This window comes from Capsicum annuum, chromosome 1 (assembly GCF_002878395.1).
Source record: "Capsicum annuum cultivar UCD-10X-F1 chromosome 1, UCD10Xv1.1, whole genome shotgun sequence".
Classification (NCBI taxonomy): domain Eukaryota; kingdom Viridiplantae; phylum Streptophyta; class Magnoliopsida; order Solanales; family Solanaceae; genus Capsicum; species Capsicum annuum.
In genome coordinates, this window is record NC_061111.1 from 206,306,201 (window position 1) to 206,329,236 (window position 23,036).

The following is a 23,036-nucleotide window of genomic DNA, read 5'->3' on the forward strand; positions in this document are numbered from 1 at the left end:
TTGGTATTATAGCACTAATACTCATTTATGCAGAAGTTAAAAGACGGCGAAAAACGTTATAAATTTTTTAATTTCTTTTTCTAGAACTTTTTGGTGGTTGCTAGAGATGTATATTTAACCTTTTTTAAGTAATAAATGAAATGAAAAATTTTCCATGCTTAAAATTTTTTGAGCTACCTTTTTTTTTCGTAAAAAATTACAATAACTTTTGCATTTTTTGAGTGAAAGTTTTATTCATGTCTTAAGTTATAAATAATAAAAAACATAAATGTGCAATTAGGTGGACAATTAATGAGGCAATTATAGCAGTTATAAAATGCACCAGAAGTTACGAAAACTGATTTTTGGGCTTCTTAAAATAGAATTACGGAAGAAATAAGAAGAGAAGAAAAAAAAAATTGTATTCGGATGAGAGGAAAAAATGAAGAAAATGTCAAAAAAAAATGAAGTAAAAGATAAATAGGATTTCTTGATTCTAACACGTCACATCAGCAGGGTCATGATTCTCTTTTATATTTATATATAGATTAGTTATGCCTTAAAAATTTAAATTTAACTATTATTATTTTACATAATCATTTAACACTAATTGTAGTATTGAAAGAAAATAATTTCTGATGAGCAAAAATGAAGAAGGAAAAAGAAGGGGCGTTGTACCAACATGAAAATTATCTCCCCGCGACATAAAGGTCAGGATTTGAGTCAAAGAAAGCAACTATTAATGTTTGCTTAGAGTAGATTGACTACGTCATATCCCTTTAATGGCCCTTTTGAGTACCCGTGGGAATGCGAGATGCTTTGTATACTGGTATTTGCAATAAATTTTAATTCGTGGAAAACAAATTTCAATCACAAATAAAATATGAAGAAATAAAATTTTTTGTCTATTAAGAAACAAGAATTTTTGTCTATTCCTTCCTTGACTATTCTCTTTTTTTTTTTTTTTTTTCTGTAATTGAAGGATCATCAATAGCGTATTCTCAAATGTAAAATGATTTGAACCTTATTGCGATATATTTGACTACAAAGAATATTGTGCGGCAACTTATTTGATAAAGACAATATTTTGGAGCCTTGATCTCTTTATGAATATCTCAAAAAATTTTAATTTTAGAGGTGTTTCTTCAAGAAATTTATTATCCTTTAAATAGATGTAATTTAGGATTTAGGTAGAATAGGCTCTGAACTAGAATGTAGATTAGAATAGCTTCCAAGAATATAACATGATTAGGCTCATCTTGTAGAGTTTCATAAATGTTATGTCTACAACTGAGTTTCCTTTCGGACAAGTAAAATAAAAAATCTAATTTTAGTACAGGGCCGAGTAAAATGGGACGATGAAATAAAAGAAAGTGATGAAAGGATATAATTGGCATTTGGAACATTCATTTATACAGGAATCAACAAAGGCTACCATATAATCTAATTACTATTCATGCATGAAGGGATATTTTGAAAGCAGAAGTAAAACACATCATACAGTAGATTTAGCAAAATGTCATGTTGCCCCGACTCTCCTAAACTGTTGTCACATTTGTGCCAGATCCTTAAAAAATGCACTACTTTTGTGCCTAATTTCCTTTCCCATCTCCAACTGCTTCATATTGTTTTGTCAATGTCTTTTGCGATGTTTGGCATCCTCCCCAGAATTTACCTACAATTTTCAAAACAAAACATAGTTGTTAGGAGATTTTACAAGCATAATCAAGTATCAATATATATCACATAAATTAAATGAGAGTTTAGTGTAATATATTTTGCAGTTGGATAAATAAGAAAGTGATTGTCAAAGAAAAGTTCCTGCATCTTTCAAAGAAATTCATGTAAGTCCAAGTAGATGTGGCAGAGAAATCTAATGGACCTGTGCCGGATCCTCCAAAAATACACTACTTTTGGAGGATCAGACATGCACCCATCAACTTTTTTAAAGAGTACGAGCAACATAGCATAAGAACCAATTAAGTAGGAAGAGCAACTAGTCTAACAAAGAGTTTTCTACCAAAACTTTACATTTCCCTTAGCATTAGCTCAGACTCTTGTGCAGAAACATCATACAATCATACTAGCTAACAGAGTCTCACAGATCTCCTATTATAGCAACATTGGCAAATTCAATAACTAGGAGAGCCCTTGCTATACATAAATAGGACTTCCTTGAAATTTCTTTAGGGTTCCAAGTCAGTTTGAAAGAATTAAGGGCTCGTTTGGTTGAGGAACAAGTTATTCGGGATAACTTATCCCGAGATTAGTTATCCCAGGATTGTTATTCCACCTTCAACGAGAGATAAAAATAACACTACAATTTCAGGATAAGTTATCCCGTGATTTTGTCCCTACCGAACATAAGATAAACTCATCCTAAAATTAATCCCGAAATAAGATATCCCTTATCCTTCTTACTTAATGAGCCCTAAAGAATTAAGGAAAAGAGAACTATGATTTAAAAATAAAGTTCAAAGATTTAGGTATGAATTAGGATGTGATTTAAGCCATAGGCATGTTTCTAGAGTGCCTATAAATGATTTTCCAGAAAACTTGAGGAAGAAAACTACCTAGGTAAGAAAAATAACACAACTTATTTTTCTTTCAAGGGAAAATGATTTTTATAGATATTTCTTCGTTGAATATTATTTTAAAGTAGGGGTAAGGTCTGCATACACTCCACCCTCCCAGGACCCCAATTGAGGACTATCCTGGGTATGTTGTTGAATATCGCTTTAAAGTTACATGATTTTTCACAAAAACTTCTTCAATGATCTCCTAATGTGGGAAGGTAGAAAATCTCTCCTCAACAAAACCAAGAGTCATGGCCTTAACGAACTCAATGTTCAACATTGTGTGAATGAACAGAGCAAATTGCACTATGAAAGATGCAGCAATCTTCTCACACAGAAAGAAAAAGGAGTTTATGAATTATTTTGTTTCTTCATAAGCCATATTTCATAGGATGTCAAATGTATTCTACCAAAAAATAAATATTTTTCATGAATGAGTTCAGAGGGAATGATACGTATATACAGATAAAAGCCAGCGAAAAGATGAAAAGGAATTATGCACTCTTAGAATGCAAAGTACTTTTGTCCATTTAAGAAAGTTGCTTCATCCAAGAGATATACCAAAAAGAATCATAACTTATGTGCACATAAGATGATTGCAAAACATGTCGTGCTTAAATGAGGAAACTTACCATTGTATTTCCATATTGGTGTGTTTCCATTAGAAACAACCTCAAACATTATGCAATCTCCTTTCTTTAAGAAATTTGCATCACGGAATTCGTCCCATCCACCTCTGATACATACACGATTGCCAGAAGAACGTAGCTTAACATTCCACGATCTTTCCCTTTCATCTCTAATAATCAAATCACATCTCTTGTTGGAGAGACCATTTGCAAGTTCAAATTTTGTAGGAATGACCTGAAACGGTTTATAACCAACAACAACAACAACAACAACATACCCAGTGAATTCCCACACGGTTTATAACCAATTGCACAGATAATTAAAGAGTGGTATACTTAAGGTTTTCACCAAGAAACAAAGAGGGGAAAATGGTATTCTTCAACGTACTTTGTAACATAAATTTTAGAGACTTACCAAGAAATCATTGACGAGGCAATAGCGTCTAACAATGCATACAAAATGTGATTGACCAAAAGGCTTGTGATTGGCAGCTCCTGCATAGGGACATGCAAGACTTTGATGATACATTTCACTAGAGTTTAAAAGGTCTAAAAGTGGTTTTACCTGCTGAAATATTGCATCTCTTCTTTTTTATCGTCAAAAATATTGCATCTCTTGCTCTTTAAGCAAAATTTTTATGAAATTACAAAAACTGACGGTCTAGAAAGGTTGAGAAAGAACTCACAGAAAACCATCTTAACTAACCAAAACACACACATTCACAAGAAAGGGATTTTACAGAACTATTTTCTACACTGCTGTTTTACTCTTTTCAAGAAAAAGAACTATAACAACAACATACCCAGTGTAATCCCACAAGTGGAGTCCATGGAGGGTATGATGTACGCAAACCTAACCCCTGGTCATGACATCAACTTTACCAGTTACTCCCGGGCTCCCCTTCCTCTATATATTATTTGTTAAATATTGTTTAACCTACATAAATTTTCTTTTAATTTTTCAAGTAACAAAACACGAAAATTTATCCGGATGGAACCTGGGGCCTTAATTTAGAGGACTCAATATATAAACTTGAGGGAGTAAACAGAGCAAACTGCCCCTTCACTTTGGATTTAGCCTATGAAAGATGAAACACTAGTCTTATAACAACTAAAAAGAAACCTATTTAAAAAGCAAGTACAACAGTATGTAACGCGTTCCATACAATGTACAAAAGGGGTGCATAAATAAGGCCCTATTTGCTTATACAACTAAATTGTTGCTACTACATTTTACTTCCATAGAAAACAACAACAACATACCCAGTGTATTCCCACATAGTGGGGCCTGGGGAGGGTAGAGTATACGTAGATCATACCACTACCTTAGGTGAAGTAGAGAGGTTGTTTCCGATAGACCCTCGGCTTAGGACCGATAATAGTATACCAAACACAAAAGATAAGTGCACATAAACTAGTACGGTACGCAAAATAAACTAACAGTATAACAAACACCAAAGATAAGTGCATATAAACTAGTACGGTATGCAAAATAGCCACACGATAATACTACAGCCACAACACCACGAACAAGAAACTCTAGACACAAAAGAATGCTCCCCTACTATTACCGACGCACTCCCACCCCCTAACCCTCTACCCTAATATGCTTCCTCCACACCTTCCTATCAAGGGTCATGTCCTCCGTAAGCTGTAACTGCTCCATATCATGCCTAATCACCTCCCTCCAATATTCCTTCGGTCTACCTCTACCCCGCCTAAAACCATCCGTAGCCAGTGTGTCGCACCTCCGCAGTGGAGCATCAAAGCCCCTCCTCAACACGTGATCGAACCAACGTAACCTCACTTCACGCATCTTGTCCTCCACCGAGGCAACTCCCATCTTCTCCCGAATAATCTCATTCCTCACCCTATCTTTCCTGGTATGTCCACACATTCATCGCAACATTCACATCTCCGCCACCTTCAACTTTTGGGTGTGGGAGTTCTTAACTAGCTAATACTCCGCTCCATACAACATAGCCGGCCGGACTACCACTCTGTAGAACTTACCTTTAAGCTTCGGGGGCACCTTCTTATCACATAGAACTCCCGAAGCGAGCCTCCATTTCAACCACCCTGTCCTAATGCGATGCGTGACATCCTGGTCAATCTCACCATTGCCCTGAATCATAGACCCCGGATACTTGAAACTGTCCCTCTTCTGAATGGCCTGAGAATCCAGCTTCACAACCACTCTAGCCTCCTACGACACATCACTGAACTTACACTCTAAGTACTCCGTCTTGGTTCTACTTAACCGAAATCCTTTAGACTCAAGCGTCTGTCTCCAAATCTCCAACTTATCATTAACTCCACCTGAGTCTCGTTAATCAGTACCACATCATCTGCAAATAACATACACCAAGGCACCTCCCCTTGAATATGTCGCGTCAAAACATCCATCACCAAGGAAAATAAAAATGGGCTAAGAGCTGATCCCTGGTGCAGCCCAATCAAAACTGGCAAGTGCTTCGAGTCTCCACCTACCGTCCTTACACGAGTCTTTGCACCATCATACATATCTTGAATCGACCTAGTGTACGCCACGGGCAGCCCTCTAACCTCCGAGCACCTCCACAGAATCTCTCTGGAAATTCTGTCATATGCCTTCTTAAGATCAATAAACACCATGTGCAAGTCCTTCTTCCTCTCCCAAAATTGCTCCACTAATCTCCTCACAAGGTAAATGGCCTCAGTGGTCGAGCGACCTGACATGAAACCGAACTGATTCTCAGAGTTCGTCACGATCCTTCTCATCCTCAACTCTACCACCCTTTCCCAAACCTTCATAGTATGAATCAACAACTTAATACCTCTATAGTTATTGCAACTCTAGATGTCTCCCTTGTTCTTATACACTGGAATCATCGTACTCCACCTCCACACTTCAGGCATCTTCGCCGCCCCAAAAATAATGTTAAACAACCTTGTCAACCACTCCAAACCTGCCCCACTAATGCTCTTCCAAAAATCCACTGGAATCTCGTCTGGCCCCATCGTCCTACCCTGTCACATCCTGCGAATAGCTCTCTTGACCTCCTCGACCTTGATATGCCTACAATAATCAAAATCGCGACACTCCTCAGATTCTCCAAGACCCCAACACGTAACCTTTGTCCCCCTCGTCGTTCAAAAGTTTATGAAAATAGTACTTCCATAGAAAACGTTTCAGAAAAACAACCATTTCATAAATCATTTTCCAGTGTTTGGTTGGGTAAATTTTTGAAAATGGTAGCTGCTTATGAAGAATATTTTTTAAAGTTCCAAATAACAAAATACAACAATACATAGATTTATACAAGATGTAATATAGTGTCACAGTGCATATAACAAAGACATAACATTGTTAGAAAAATAAGAGGTTGCTTAAATGAAAAACTTGCCATGAAATTTCCAGATTGGTTTCCCTCCATTAGTAACAACCTCAAACTTTATGCAATCTCCCTCTTTCAAGTCATTATCAACACAAAGTCCATGCCACCCCTCTCTAATATAGACTCCATGATTGTAGGTATTCAACTTTAAATTCCATGATCTTTGTCTTTCATCGCTAATGACCAAATCACATTTCTTGTTGATGAGACCATTTTCCCGAGCAAATCGTTTAGGAAGGTACTGAAATGGTTTATAAGTTATAACAATTTGCACCATCAGCTTCATATTTTCGCTGTATCACTACTCCAATAAACAAAGAGTGGGCAATAAAGAAAATGATGCAGATGTTTCCTTTACAGACTCACCAAGTGATTCTTTGAAAGGCAATACGGCCTGACAATGCATACAAAATGAGATTGACCAAAAGAGCTGTGCGTTGCAGATTCTTCCTTGGGAAAAACCTTTCTTGTTCACACGACGTTGGAGGTTGGTTTGTCTGTTACATTGTTAATTGTAACAAATCCGTGTCAAAAAATCAAATATGACAAAAAGATTACAATTAAAGTGTGAATGGTGCATGCATCCCATCTTTTGGCTAATTTAATCCAAAATTAAATTGAGCTTATTTCAAGGTTGAGGTTATCAACTTGCAATTCATCAAGTATAAACTAATTGTACTATAATACAGGGCAGTTGATTATTGTTCTTTTCAGTAACTACAATATGTTGATCTACTGTTTCGAAGCTCTAATTTCTTTGTAAAATCATAAACTGCTGCATTATACTTATTGTCACAATATATCACCAGAAAAGTGGAGGACTAACCTGCATCTCGGTCGGACTCTAAAGATCCCTTACCTTTGAACTCACATTTCCACCTGTTTGCTTGGTTTCTCGCAGGGCCGGAAGGAGCGCATGCCGAGTTAGATAGAGCAAAGGAGGGTCCTCTAGGAGATTGCCCTTTCTTATCCTTTCCTGGGCCAGGTAACGTTAATGGAATATCCGAGGCATTATAATTATTAAAAGGGTTGGTTATAGTAAAGAACATGTTTTACAGTATGGAGAACCAACAACAAAACCCAATCCCGCAGAATGTGGTTTGGGGAGGGTAGAGAGTATGCAGATCTTATCCCTACCATGGAGGTAGAGAGACCGTTAATGATAGACTCAATTTATTTGATAGTATGGAGAACCAAACACAATAATTTTGACAAAGATGCAATATAGTGTCATGATGTATATAAAAAAGTTAAAGGATCATTGAAAAAAAAAGGTTGCTAAAATTGAAAAAGTTTACCGTGAAATTTCCATATTGGTTTTTCTCCATCAGCAATAACCTCAAACATCATATAATCTCCCTCCTTTAAGTCATTCGCAATGCGGAATTTAGACCATCCTCCAAATATATGGACTCTAGAATTATGGGTAGCTAGCCTTAAATTCCATGATCTTTGTCTTTCATCTCTGATAATCAGACAACGTTTCTTGTTGATGAGATTGTTTTCCATTGCAAATTCTTTAGGAAGGCGCTGAAATGGTTATAACAACTCGCACATATGATACATTTCATATTTTCTGTAAATAACTCCAATAAACTGAGAAGGGTTCTTTGAGACTTACCAAGTAACCATTTGAAATACAATATGGTTTGACAGTGCACTCAAAATGAGATTGATCGCAAGGGTTGTGAGTACCAGCATCTGCATGGGGAAACAGTTTGCTTGATGACATGATACAGACGTTCAATTTGGCTATGAAATTGTTAGTTATAGACATATCCATGTCAAAAAAAATAGGTATGACAAAAATTATTACAATCAAAACATGAATAGCGTCTAAACGTCCACCTTACTATTAGTTAGTGTTTTTTAGCTAAACAAGTTGAAACTTATGTTAAGATTAGTTGTGGCAAATGGACTGGTTACCTATAAATATACTGTAAACAGGTAAATGGATTCATTCATGAAATAAGATCAGTTTCTTCTCTCTTTATATGCATTTCTCTCCTCAGCTACAATTCTGGGTTCATTCCATGATTTAGCAATCATCTTCTTCAAGTTTCTACTCCTAGATTAACTACTTTAACCTTGATCACTTCTGGTTGTATCAGGTACAACAAGTAATAGCTTAAACCAGTAGGAAAGCTAGAACTCCACACAAATTTGAAACGGCATTCAACTCATTTTTAACCATTGTGTTGGAGATTGAGAAAGTGTGAGATTAGTTAACCATATTTGAAATGGGACGGCTGAATATGGGGCTGTTGTTACGGGTGACTGGACAAGTAAAGAAAATATAGGTGAAAATCGCCACTACTAAGGCGGGGCCAGGTGGGGTTGAGTGGGTTCATCTGAACCCGATGAACCTCTTTCAGCGGAAAATTACACTGTTTACACATGAAATGCTTAAATTATTATTATGTAGCCATCATTAGTGAAGATTAAGGGATTCTAAAGATGTTACCTTTCAATTTAAAATTCTTGGAAATTTCTTCAACATTATCGGATCCTTCTTCTTCCTGCAGATACTCTGCATACTCTCTGTTGCAATGACTTGAATCAAAGATGGAAACTTTAAATTCCATGTCTCCTTCATGTCTGAAAATCAACAAATCTCCCAATTGCAAATCATGTTCTTCTACAAATGCAGCCCAACCTGCTTCGAATCGGCCGCAGTTCACCTTCACCAACCAATTTTTTACCCCCTTTCTCAGTACTGCATGTTCAATTTGATCTTGTCCCTTCAGATACTTCAAGAAACCTGTAGGAATTTTCTGCAGTACAACATGAACTTGCCCAATAAGTACTATCATTTTGTTTTGTTTAGTACCTGAAACTGTACTCTTTCTCCACCCCGTTAAATATACAACAACAAGAAGGTCGGTATAATCCCACAAAGTGGGGTCTGAGGAGGATAGACCGTACATTGTCCTTACCCCCGACCATGGAGATAGAGAGGTTGTTTCCGATAGACCACCGGCTCAAGGAATAACACTCATAAGAACTAAACAGTTAAATATACTACAACAACAACATAACCCGTGTAATCCCACAAGTGGGTTTAGGGAGGGTAAAGTGTACCTAACCTTACCTCTACCTCGGGGAGGTAGAGAAGCTCTTTCCAAAAAACCCTCGGCTCAAGTACAACAAATCAAAGTATATACGAAAAGGAAATACAACAGTGAAACATGTCAATCAATAAGGAAGGCAGTATAGAGCCTACAAAGAAAAGAAACAGTAACAACAACGAGAAAGTGCGATAACTGAAAAGAAATACATGTATAAGTCTAATACTACAACAGCCCCAGTGCTCCCAAGCTCCCACCACGCATAAACCTATCAAAAGACAAGTCAAAATGACAGTTACGTACTAACCTTCTACCCTAATCCGCGACCTCCATACCCTCCTATCTAAGATCATCTCTTAAGTGAGCTAAAGCTATGCCAAATCCTGTCTAATCACCTCTTCCCAATACTTCTTTGGCCTAACTCTACCTCTCATACTACCCACTATACGCAATCTCTCACACCTCCTAACTTGCGCATTTGTGCATCTCCTTTTTACATATCCAAACCATCTCAGTCTCGCTTCCCTTAGCTTGTCCACCACAGAGGCCACTACCCAGTTAAATATGAATTATAAAATCTTTAAAAGAACTATAGCTTTAAAATTTTAGTGTGTTATATTTTCTGGGACAAATTCTTCCATTTTTGTATCATATATGCAACAAATAGTAGGCAAAGATTAGACTGAAAAAAAGAAACAGAAGGGATAACTTACTAGACCATGCTTGAAACCTTTCTGAAGGGGTTTGAAAAAATGAGGTTTCTTTGGAGGGATTTTCATGGCAATCAACCAAATGCCCCTTTCTGTTTTGCAATTGAAAGTTTGAAACTTCAGTTAATATAATTGATTTTCATGGGACTTAGCAAGTGAGACTTGAAGAATTCTAGTAACATTTTTTTACACAAAGCACACATGTATGAAAAATCACTAAATTGAACTTATATGTGTGGGATCTGAGGAAGGCGGCCCACAAGGGTTTATCGCACACAATCTTACCTTTTATTTATCCGAGAGGCAATTTTTACGGTTCAAACCTATGTCAAATGGAGACAACCTTACCAATTATGCAAAGACTTTACATATATATGAAAAATCTAATACTGTAGCAGTTATGGAAATATCTACCATATATAAATTTCTAAAAAATTATTGAAATCTGAACTTATATGTGCGGAATTGAGTCTATGTACACAATTTTATCTTATATTTATGCTAGAGGCAATTTCCACGGCTCAAGCCTATATCACATGGAAATAGCTTTATCAATTACACCAAGACTTAACATGTATTGGAAAAATCTACTATATATAAATTTCTAAAAACTATTGAAATCTGAACTTATATGAACCAATCCTCAAGGGTCTATGTACACAGTCTTACCTTTTATTTATGCGAGAGGCATTTTTCACGCTCTAACCTGTATCACATGAAAATAGCTTTACCAATTACACCAAGGCTTTACATATATTTGAATTTATGCGAGAAGCATTTTCCAAGGCTCGAACCTGCATCAAATGAAAATAGCTTTAGCAATTACACCAAGGCTTTACATATATTTGTATTTAAGCGAGAGACATTTTCCACAGCTCGAGAAACAACTTTACCAATTACACCAAGACTTTACATATACAGGAAAATCCTAATATTGTAGCAGTTATGGAAATATGTACCATATATAAATTTCTAACAATTATTGAAATCTGAACTTATATGTGCGGAATCTCAGAAAGGACCAATCAACAAGGGTCCATATATATACTCTTACATTGTATTTATTGTAAGAGGGTCACATTACGACAACTTTACCAATAACGTCTAGGCTTTAGTTTCCATAGCTCGAATCTGTATCATATATATATATATATATATATATATACCTCCGTCCCAAATTTCCTAATTTAATTTTCATTTTACTTATTTTTTTTCATTAATCAAGAAGAGACAATTTTTTTTTTTCATGTTTTATCCTTTGCAGTAATTACTTTTTTTTCAAACTAAAATGTAAACATCATTTTAATAGAGGTACTACGGTAAATTAGATATATTATTTATTATTTTTTAATTAATATGTGATCTTAATTTGAAACGATTAATTTGAAACGGACGAGTATATATTAAATATGTAACAGTAAATGTACCAAGTAAGTAAAGCAGATGTCATTTTGTAGACTCTCAGAGAAAAGTTGAACATTGTTGATCCAAATAGAGAGAAATTTGACCACATGGAAAATTGTGGGTCCATTTAGAATTTTTATGTAATTAATACCTATATATAATTCTAACGAATGGCAAAACCATACTGAGAATTAGATGGAAAAACAGAAAGTAAAGGGCAATGGACTGTGTAAAGCAGATGACATTCCAAAGTGAAATTTGAACAGATGTGAAGTTGTGGGTCCCATCAAGCACTCATTCTCCATATTAAAATTACCAATTTGTATATATATACCCATAAATTCTCTTGTCCATGTCACATTATTTATGTATTTTTATCCTTTAAGTTAATTAATTAATTATTTAAAGCTATTTTTTTTCTGGCCAAATATGTAAAGTTGTGGATCCCATCAAGTGCTCATTCTCTATATCAAAATACCAACATCCATCCTTCTCCCCTAGAGTTTCAATCCTGAACTTGACGAATTTTAGTGGATGCACACTTAAATTTTAGGTTGATTTAGTTATTCTTCTTAACTTGATAATTTAATAATCATGATTTTCAGAGTTCTAGACGTTAACAATCTATGGAAGTGTCACATTATTTATGTATTTTTAACTTTTTATGTATTTAAGTTCTAGACTATTTATTACCGTATTTAACTGGCATATATTTGCCTATTATCATACTTTTTTTCTCATGCACTCAATGTGCGTGAAATACACGTAGTAGTCTAAGTGTCAAATATATGCCAATTAAATATGATAAAAAATAATTCAGGGGGGTCGTAAGACCCCCGCAAAGTTACGACCCCTGCAAAGTTCAGGATGCGTAATTGCAAATTTTGCCAAGGTATAGGTATTTTTGGCACCTTTTTCCCTATATAAATAATAATAAAAAAAAAAACTAAATTCCTTATGCTTGTCATCTATTGTCTTCGAAACAAATAAAAAAGGCAGCCCATTGCACTAAAGCTCCCGCTATGCAGAAGTTCGGAAAAGGACTAAATCACGAGTTTATTATACGCAATGTTACCATGCATTTTTATAAAAGGTTGTTTCCATGGCTTGAACTTGTGAAAATATGTAACACACCGTAAAAATCGTGCATGTATTAGCTCCTTGTAGCATGCTTAAAGAGTTAAAAACTAGAAACTTTTCTTTCTAAGTGTCAAAGAGACTTAGTCTCATTTTTTGACTTCCAACCTTCGGAGATTTTATTTTCGATCTTTCCGACCTCCGTTTCTCGATATTTTTGTTGATTCACGACGGGGTAAGTTGATAGTTCATAATGGGTGAGTTTCGGAATTTTTAGGCCTCGTTTAGGGCACGTTTGGATGCCCAAAATAGTGGCATCCCATTCCACTGGTGGGTAGTGTGCGATGGAGCATGCAGCACACGCTCCATTCTGGTGCACTACAGCGTGCGACGCACGCTCCCCCTTCAGCTTGCAGTTTCTAGAAATGTTTTTAAGGGCAATCTGGGTATTTCCACCCCCATCAGCTTAAACACGGGATTTCAATCCCAAGACATCATATTACTGATATATTCATCCAAATTACTCAACAACACTCTCTAGGGTTTCAAACTAAAAACCCAAATAACTCAAGATTCAACCGTGGGTTTTAGAAGATAATTAGAGATTTGGAATCCCTAATTCAAAAACTTCAAGAGTCATCCATTATTTTCCTAAATAGAGGTACGTGGGGTTATCCTAAAATTCATGGGTATGATTTTGAAAAGAATTTACTCAAGACTTTAATATTCATACAAGTATATGCATGCATTACAAGTGGGGTTTTTGTTTTATTGCCAATATTATATTTTGTGATATGATTTTGAAAGGAGAATTGAAATATCATGGGGTTATTTGCCATATATCTTGAAGTGTTGAATTTGTGGACATGTGAATTGAATTTCAAAGGATGTGATGAATATGAATTGAGAACTCTTTAAATTCCCCATGATAATGTTTTAGTCCCACATGATAATAGTGTCAAACTATCGAGAGTATGAGTTTTGCAACTGTTTTGATACCACTTTATAAATGATAAAACTTCTTGAACTATTACGTGTTGAGTACCATCGTGCATGTTTTTTTTTATGTGTGGAAGTCTCATGTATGTGCATGTTGTGAATGACATAAGAAATTGGAGAGTTGATGTAGTACTGATGACTGCAGGTTGGGGTATGATGATACCCCACAGAGTAAGATGGATGTTTTGCCTTGAATCAAGTTTACAGCTTGAATTTGTGTGAGTTAGGTGGTTACCCGAAGAAAGCACGAGTCAAATGACTCTATGCTGGAACCGTGACTGCCGACACAGGAACTTGGTACCCTGTTGTGTGATCTTGCGTACCTAGTATTATGTCATCCCAAATTGGGACTAAAGGTTAGGAGCCCTGCTTTGTAATCTTGAGCCCTACCACGACATATTGATGGGGTATGGCATCCTGTTGTGTGATCTTGTGTGCCCTTCCCTTACTAATATTTCAAATCTGGGTGGCAACCGAGATTTGGCAGTTGGTGAGAACATAAAATTGTAGGGTGTACCACCTAGCTCAGTAGTGTTGCATTGTTGTTGAAAAATCATTATACTATGCCCATGTGTTTTTGAACTATTTTACGATAAAGTGTTTTATAGTAGCTCTCATTTATGTTACATAAAAATTTCTATTTTGTTTTTGGATTATTCTGCGTACCAGTACATCTGTATTGTCCCCCTTCCCTACCTCTCAAGTTCTGAGGTTCAGTCTAGGGGTCCTGATAAGTAGTAGATATTTCGGACAGCAGATCAGATCTTAGTGGTGAGCCTTTCATATTTCAAAAGGCCTAATGTCTTATAGTTATTTATCATTTCTATGGTTTTGGTCTACTGGGGGCTTTGTCCTAGTTTTCAGATAGTTGTCAGATTTTCATGTAGTAGAGATTTCGCAGACCGTTCTAGATGTTGTTTAGTTAATTTTGGATTCCATTTCTTATTGTTAAACTGAACCAAGATTTTTGACCATGTTTCCGTATTAAATTATATTTCCACATTTTTTTATTATATGAATGTTGTGCATGATTACCAGATAGAATAGGACGTCTAGGCCTTCATGGTTCGGGATGTCCGTCACGGCCAGGGCCCCGGTTTGGGTCGTGACAAACTTGGTATCAGAGCACGGTTCATGGTCCCAGGGTGTCTGTGAAATCGCATAGGGTAGAGTTTTGTTTATGGGTGTGTAGCGCGCCAGACTTATAAGCAGGAGGCTAGTAGGCATTTAGGAATGTTTCCCTTTCTTCATGTTCCAGTTCGTGCTATGGAGTTAGAATGTTCCTCTTTCATACCCAAATTCGTGCTATGGTGTTGCCCATACGAAAGTAAAGTTATCCCAATTCTTTTCTTACTTTGATGTGCCCAGACATGTCTCATTATTGGGGTGATCCAAGTGCAGAAGTTTAGAGTCTAAATGGTATGGTCCTTTCTGGTTGAGCCACATAAGAGTTTAAAATTTGTGCAAGGACTTGAGAAGAGTTCGTTAGTGCCTCAGAGTGTATAAATTTTAGTGTGAACTTTGATTCTTCTAAAATCATGCTTTTTGTCCTATGATATTAAGAGTATTCCATCTTTTTTCAAAAATTTATGTTGCAGATGTCATGCTTTAGGGGGAATGATGTGTAGCAGAGCGTCAAAATTGTATTTTCACCCGAGTAGTAGTATAAGTTAAAGTGTTGGTGTCAGGACCTATTGGTAGTGAGATTAGACCAAGAGGTTGGTGATGTGAAGTCACAAGGTTAAAAGTCAGAGCAAGGGTGACTTTTGTGTAAATAAGTATTTTAGTTGAATAACCGATGTTTGAGGATGATTTACCCCTTTATAGTGATAGACTAATATGGTAGCTAGTAGCATGTGTGGATTTTATGGTAGTCTGTGTGGGAAGTGTTTGACTCAGAATATTATTTATACAGAGTAAGATGTTTATTTTTAGATCATTGATTATTGTGTGTCAAGTTTCTATCTCTTGTAATCTTATTATCATTGTGTTTTTGAAACTGAAAGACTAGTGAAGCCGTGTGGGGCTCTTTCGATTCACTAGCATAGTTGTCTTGTTTTTCATCTCATATTTTTCTTTTCTCTTGTTCCAAACACAAAAATCAAAGTCTAGTGAAGCCGTGTGAGGACTATTTCGATTCACTAGCAACTTGTTGTTTATCTTGTTGTTCTTGTGCTGGTTGGATGTATGCATAGCTGAATTTTTTGCATGAGATTGAGTTGGTAATGAAGTGATACGTCCTTGTGTGTTAGTTTAGTAGAAGGTAAAGAAAGAGTTATTAGTCAAAGGTGAATTGTTGTTTGCTTGAAGTATGAAAATGGCTAGATTAGCCAGTAAGTTATGATTATAGACTCATGGTTGTTTGTGGAATTTTAAAGTAGTCTAAATGTATACTTGGGTAAGTAAGTGTGCTGTGAGGAAGCCGTATAAGTAGATAAGGTTGTATGGGGTTATAATATAAGACTAAGGTTGACCATGTTTATTATGTGACTTTAACCCCCTCTTGAACTTATTTTCGTTGGTAGTTGTAAACTAGTAGTACTTGTGAGAAAGAATGTAGTGGATTTTTTTTGACGTATTTGGATAGAATGTCCCAATTTGATAGACTAATATATTACGTTGCATTTTTCATTGGTGGTAGATGATTGATGTTAGACTATACGCTTGAATTTAATGTAGAATGTGGATGTAAAAATAGTGGCTTAAGATTAATGAGGTACGTTTTGTGAGAATTGTGTGTAAGGTTGGGTTGTAAACCATGTTTAGCACTAGACATTAAGTTTGAACATTCGATGGCCATGAAGGTAGATGTGATGATTTCTTGGTTAATGATACTAGTTTTATGGAAGCGATTTAATAGGCTTGAATAGTGCATGCAAGAGGTTAAGTTTATTTGAGTTCGTAATAAAGTATGATATGGTATGTATGAAGTAGAAGTATGCCAAGGTGATATGAGGTTGCGGTATTTTTCTAAGGCTATTACATGTTGTGTGTGGCTAGTGGTACCGTTGAGTTGCTAAGTGGAGAACGACTAGTTAGATGTTATATGATGTTCTAAATAGCCAAGATAAGGAGTTTTGATTGATAATGTTGAACCTTTTAATATGACCTTGATTCTCATAGTAGAGAGATATAAGTTTGGAGTCGCGATATTGGTAGGCTATGTTGGAAGTAGTATGTTCATCAAAGGCGTGGTGATATCTATATCAAGTTTTAGAATCTAAGTTTGAATTTTAAAGGTTGGACTGACAGAAATAAGAGTGAGATGCTAGAGGGTGTGCACTCTGACTATGGAGATATTCATGAAGATTCGAAGTTAGTAAGTGTTCAAGTATTATATGATGACTGTTGGTGGATATAAAAAGATAGAGTGCATCTCAGAAGGTAGTATTAACAGTGGGTTTTCCACTTTCAAGTGTAGTTATTCGGGTTAAGTTCTATGATATGCGTGTAAGGTCGTTTTCTAAACCCTAGAGTGCAGTAAGTGTAGTTCAGTTAGAATATAGTAAGGGATCTCTCAAACTTAAGATGATGTCTTAAAACTAAGGGGGGAGATCATAAAACAAGTGACCAAGATAGGCTTTCAGATTCTAGTAGTGATGTCTGTATGATATATAATATCAGGAAGTGAGGGTGAGGCTCAACCCATTCTTATCTCAGTTTTTTATCAGTTATCCCAATACTTACTCATGCTTTACGTTTCAGTTCCATGATCATAGTTCATGTTTATGTATATGATAGAGAATCACGTGCTCTTCCAGTTCTAAAATAAGGAGTTCCAGTTCATTCAGTAGTCGAAATCACATTCCATATATTATGAACTTCAAATTGAGGTCATGCAGCTCATGACTCATGTACTTGCGCTTTATAGTGTGCTCAGTTCCCATAATTCATGCTATACTCTTTATTATTGACGAGATTCGGCGTATAGTTATGTATGCCCCAATTCAGACCACTTTGATAAAATCCCTGATGTTGATTTGCTATTCCTTCGGCCTCAGTTAAGTGTCAAGTCTTGTATAAAATCCTTTTATGCTTCAAGATCTTATGTTCCAACCTTTTAGTGACTCTTCCTTATGTGATGATAGTGGTACTAAGTAAATGTTTCTTGTTAATGGAAGATCATAGTATGCTTGTTTTAGATAAGGCCATAAGTATGAAGTAAGATCTGGAGCCAAGTCATTGATATATATGAGGGTTAGTGGAAATTTGTGTGTGTATGTTCTTGGGGTAGCGCGTGGGAGTATATTGATAATGGTTTAGAGAATATGTGAAGTATGTCTTTATGGGTGTTTGGCTTGAAGTTCATATATGGTTATAAATATAGGCTTGAATGACATGTTGAGATTTAAGTGAAGGAACGTAAGATGCGCTAATGAATTCATAGTAAGAGTTCAGATTTAGTCACCGAACTGGTAAGGCACGTTATGCGTAGGATGTGAACATTAAAAAGATATAAAAGGTTGAATCATATGGTTTGGACTAGTATCGTAGTGTGGAATATTGTATTTTGTGAATTGGAGTTAGGTTTGATCACGCTAAGAGGATTTAAGCTACTATGGACATTAGTAGAAAGATTTATAAATGCCCATATGAGAATTATGAGTTGAATCAATGAGTATGGTATTTAAGGGGAATAATATAGTAAGGGAGTACTCAAGAAGTGTGTTAAGCTTGAAAGTAAGAGTTTGCATTGCCTAAGGCCTGGTAATTCTATCCTAGTTTATGAGTTATATGTCTATATTCCATGCTATAGAGTAGCGTCAATGTTGTGATGTCTTGTGTATTCCATCTATGTAAATTGCGAATTCAATTCAGTCCGAACATTATGTTTCAGATTCAGCTATTTAGTCATGACTCAGTTCATAAGAGTTCAGCGCATAGTCTCAAATCTCTTTAGGAATTTTAGCTCAGACAGTGTATTACCTTTGTACGATCTAAATATTGTTGTTTCAAGATTCGTAATTACATAAGTTATCACTTCTCAATTCGATACGTATGATTGGATCATGAACACTTCAAGGAAATCCTAAACTTTCAGTATGAATCAGCTCCTTAAAGCAAGTAAATTCAAGTCAGCTCAGAATTCAGTTTCATGATAGAAGTTAAAAATATTTTAGCTCGGCTATATCCCTTCTTAGAAGACATATCATGTCTGCGTTATTCCATACCTTTAAGATTCAACGCTCATACCCATCATTCGGGGACGAATGATCCCAAGGGGAGATAATGTAACACCCCATAAAAATCGTGCATGTATTAGCTCCTTGTAGCATGCTTAAAGAGTTAAAGACTAGAAAATTTTCTTTCTAAGTATCAAAGAGACTTAGTCTTATTTTTTGACTTCTAACCTTCAGATATTTTATTTTTGACCTTCTTGACCTCCGTTTATCGATATTTTTGTTGATTCACGATGGGGCAAGTTGATAGTTCATAATAGGTGAGTTTTGGGATTTTTGGGCCTCGTTTAGGGCACATTTGGATACCCAAAACAGTGGCATGGTGCGATTTGCGTGCGACGCGCACTCATTCCACTGATGAGTAATAGGCGATGGAGCATGCGGCGCACGCTCCATCCTAGTGCACTACAGTGTGCGACACATGCTCCCCCTTCAACTTGTAGTTTCCATAAATGTTTTTAAGGGAAATTTGGGTATTTCCACCCCCTTATCAGCTTAAACACGGGATTTCAATCCCAAGACACCTTATTACTGATATATTAATCCAAATTACTCAAGAACACCTCTAGGGTTTCAAGTTAAAAAATCAAATAACTCAAGATTCAACCGTGAGTTTTAAAAGATAATTAGAGATTTGGAATTCCCAATCCGAAAGATTCAAGGATCATCCATTATTTTCCGAAATAGAGGTACGTGGAGTTGTCCTAAAATTCATGGGCATGATTTTGAAAAACATTTACTCAAGACTTTAATATTCATACAAGTATATGCATGTATTACAAGTGGGGTTTTCATTTTATTGCCAATACTATATTTTGTGATATGATTTTGAAAGGAGAATTGAAATATCATGGGGTTATTTGCCATATATCTCGATGTGCTAAGTTTGTGGACATGTGAATTGAATTTCAAAGGATGTGATGAATATGAATTGTGAACTCTTTAAATTCCCCATGATAATGTTTTAGTACCCCACATGATAATAGTGTCAAACTATCGAGAGCATGAGTTTTGCAACTGTTTTGATACCACTTTAGGTTGGGGTATGACGATACCCGACAGAGTAAGATGGATGTTTTACCTTGAATCAAGTTTGAAGCTTGAATTTGTGTGAGTTAGGTGGTTACCCGAAGAAAGCACGAGTCAAATGACTCTATGCTGGAAATCGTGATTGCCGACAAGGAAACTTGGTACCCTGCTGTGTGATCTTGCGTACCTAGTATTATGTCATCCCAAATTGGGACTAAAGGTTAGGAGCCCTGCCTTGTGATCTTGAGCCCTACCACGACATATTGATGGGGTATGGCACTCTGCTGTGTGATCTTGTGTGCCTCCCCCTCACTAATATTTCAAATCTGGGTGGCAACCGAGATTTAGCAGTTGGTGAAAACATAAAATTATAGGGTGTACCACCTAGCTCAGTAGTGTTGCATTGCTGTTGAAAAATCATTATACTATGCCCAAGTGTTTTCAAACTATTTTACGATAAAGTGCTTTATAGTAGCTCTCATTTATGTTATATAAAAAATTTTATTTTGTTTTTGGATTACTCTGCGTACCAATACATCTGTATTGACCTCCCTCCCCTACCTTTCAGGTTCTGAGGTTCAGTCTAGGGGTCCTGATAAGTAGTAGATATTTCGGACAGCATATCAGACCTTAGTGGTGAGCCTTCCATATTTCAAAAGGCCTAATGTCTTACAGTTATTTATCATTTCTATGGTTTTGGTCTACTTGGGGCCTTGTCCCAGTTTTCAGATAGTTGTCAGATTTTCATGTAGTAGAGATTTCGCAGACTGTTCTAGATGTTGTTTAGTTGATTTCGGATTCCATTCCTTATTGTTAAACTGAACCAAGAGTTTTGACCATGTTTCCGTATTAAATTATATTTCTGTATTTTCTTTTATTATATGAATGTTGTGCATGATTACCAGATAGAGTAGGACGTTCGGGCCTTCATGGTTTGGAATGTCTGTCACGGCCAGGGCCCCGGTTCCGGTCTTGACAAAATATAAATAAGTAAAATAACATAAACATTTGAATGATTTCCGATCCCACAGAGTCTACTTTGTCCTTAAAGAATTTGATCTCCTCACAGTATCGAGGTATTGTATCATATTCTCCAGAATAGAATAAAATTTACATATGTTGGAATAGTAGTACTTCAAATTCCAACATCTTCAAGTGTCAAGACCGAAACAAATCATACGACTCTATTTCGTTTGAAAACAATGCACAGAGAGAGAAGATATATTTCAAAAAATCCATATCAAATACTGAGACATGCCTTAGTATAAGATCCAAATACATTATATCCACTTGCTTCAGTGCTGGTTTCCTTTCCCATCACCAACTGTTTCATATTATCCTGTCAATGGCTTCTGTGATGTTTGGCGTCCTTATATTCCTAGAAAATTTACCTACAATGTCGAAAACAAAGCATAGCCTGAGTTCAGAGATTGAATTGTACAAATCAGACACTCAAACTTGGCCTGAACCGGCAAGTAAACCTTCAACTTTAAGTATGCCCATCTAAGACACCTAAATTCATCTTCACTGTGTCAGTTAAACACTCCAACTTACAAAATGATCATCTAGACACCTCAAAAATATATTTGTCATGTTAGTGTTGGGTGTTCATGAGACACACCGAGGACGAGTTGAAGTATTTAGTTGCCAGTTGAGATCAAGTTAAAAGTGTCTAGATGCGCGCTCTCATTGAGTGCTTGCTCGCCAACTGAGACCAAGTTTAAGTGTTTGTTATGTATTATGCCTTTGCATAACCATAGATGTCTAAGGTAGACCTTTTGTATGGAAAGTTTGATAAGCAATTGTTTAGACATTTGATACAAAATCCAACATAAGAATAACATAACACAAAATAACATTCAAATTTTATGTAGACAATGCGCGGACTTACAGCCTCAAATTTTATGATACTTATATACTGATAGAAGCCGGTGATAAGATGAAAATGAATTATGCTCTCAACAGTGCTTTTTGTCCATTTAAGTAAAAGTTGCTTCATCCAAGACATACCAAAATGAGTCATAACTCACGTGCATCTAAGATGATCGAAAAATAAGCCGTTCCTAAATGAGGAAACTTACCATTGTATTTCCATATTGGTGCCTTTAAGCATTACACAATCTCCTCCCTTTAAGCAATTTGCATCATGGAATTCATGCCATCCACCTCTGATATATACACTATTGCCAGAAGAACGTAACTTAACATTCCACGACCTTTCCCTTTCATCTCTAATAATCAAATCATATCTTGTATTGGTGAGACCATTTTCAAGTGAAAACTTTGAAGGAATGACCTGAAACGGTTTATAATCAATTGCACATATGATCAAAGAGCGGTATACTTCATATCTTCTCCAAGAAGCAAAGAGGGAGAAAATGGTATTCTTGAAGGAACTTCTTAAAGTAAATTTTAGACTTACCAATGAATCATTGGCGAAATAATAAGGTATAACAATGCATACAAAATGAGATCGACCAAAAGCTTGTCAGCTCCTGCTTGATGCTGGGATTTTGTTTGACAATATATTTCAGTAGAGTTTAAAACGTCTAAAAGTGTTTTTACCAGCTAAAATGTTGATCTCTTCTTTTCTATCAACAAAAAAATATTGCATCTCTTGATCTTAAAGCAACAGTTTTAAAGAATTATAAAAACTGAAAGTCTAGAAAGGTTGAGAAAGAACTCACAGAAAAGACCATCTTACAACAACAACAATGAAATGGTCTTTTCTGTGAGTTCTTTCTCCATTTTCCATTCACACCAATGAAATCTCACTGAGGCCCGGGAGGGTAAAGTGTAGGCCGACCTTACCACTGTTGGGTTCATAGAAGTGTGAATGGAAAATGGAGAAAAAATGATGGAGAAGAGGAGACAACAATTTGAAAAGTGTACTCCCAAAATTGGAAAGTTCACTAATTCTTCCACATTGGTGGGAGAAGGGAACTTTGGAGTGTTTATAATGATGAATACTTACTCCACATGATAAGTGAGGCAAGAAATAAGAGATG

The 23,036-nt window shown here is 36.1% G+C and overlaps 2 protein-coding genes across 13 annotated transcripts; both read right to left on the reverse strand.

Annotated features, from left to right (window-relative positions):
• Positions 1–1,571: 1,571 nt before the first annotated feature.
• Positions 1,572–6,847, reverse strand: LOC107853148 (B3 domain-containing protein REM10). Its single transcript, XM_047412693.1, has 4 exons — positions 6,571–6,847; positions 3,600–3,679; positions 3,188–3,419; positions 1,572–1,654 (listed from the first exon to the last, which is right to left on the reverse strand). Exons 1-4 carry the CDS (start codon positions 6,845–6,847, stop codon positions 1,572–1,574), a joined length of 672 nt encoding a protein of 223 aa, XP_047268649.1.
• On the reverse strand, positions 3,363–11,970 carry LOC107848608 (B3 domain-containing protein REM8-like). Of its 12 annotated transcripts, none has more exons than XM_047408602.1 (10): positions 11,767–11,970; positions 11,009–11,133; positions 10,343–10,431; positions 9,026–9,335; positions 8,183–8,262; positions 7,860–8,091; positions 7,388–7,537; positions 6,928–7,058; positions 6,571–6,802; positions 3,600–3,679 (listed from the first exon to the last, which is right to left on the reverse strand). In XM_047408602.1, exons 3-8 carry the CDS (start codon positions 10,406–10,408, stop codon positions 7,033–7,035), a joined length of 864 nt encoding a protein of 287 aa, XP_047264558.1. In that variant the 5' UTR covers positions 10,409–10,431; positions 11,009–11,133; positions 11,767–11,970; the 3' UTR covers positions 3,600–3,679; positions 6,571–6,802; positions 6,928–7,032. The 12 variants fall into 12 exon arrangements, with proteins under 12 accessions (XP_047264569.1, XP_047264558.1, XP_047264560.1 ...); XM_047408604.1 differs by lacking the exon at positions 11,767–11,970 and adding an exon at positions 11,299–11,420; XM_047408610.1 differs by lacking the exon at positions 11,767–11,970 and adding an exon at positions 11,394–11,412.
• Between the last annotated feature and the right edge of the window lie 11,066 nt (positions 11,971–23,036).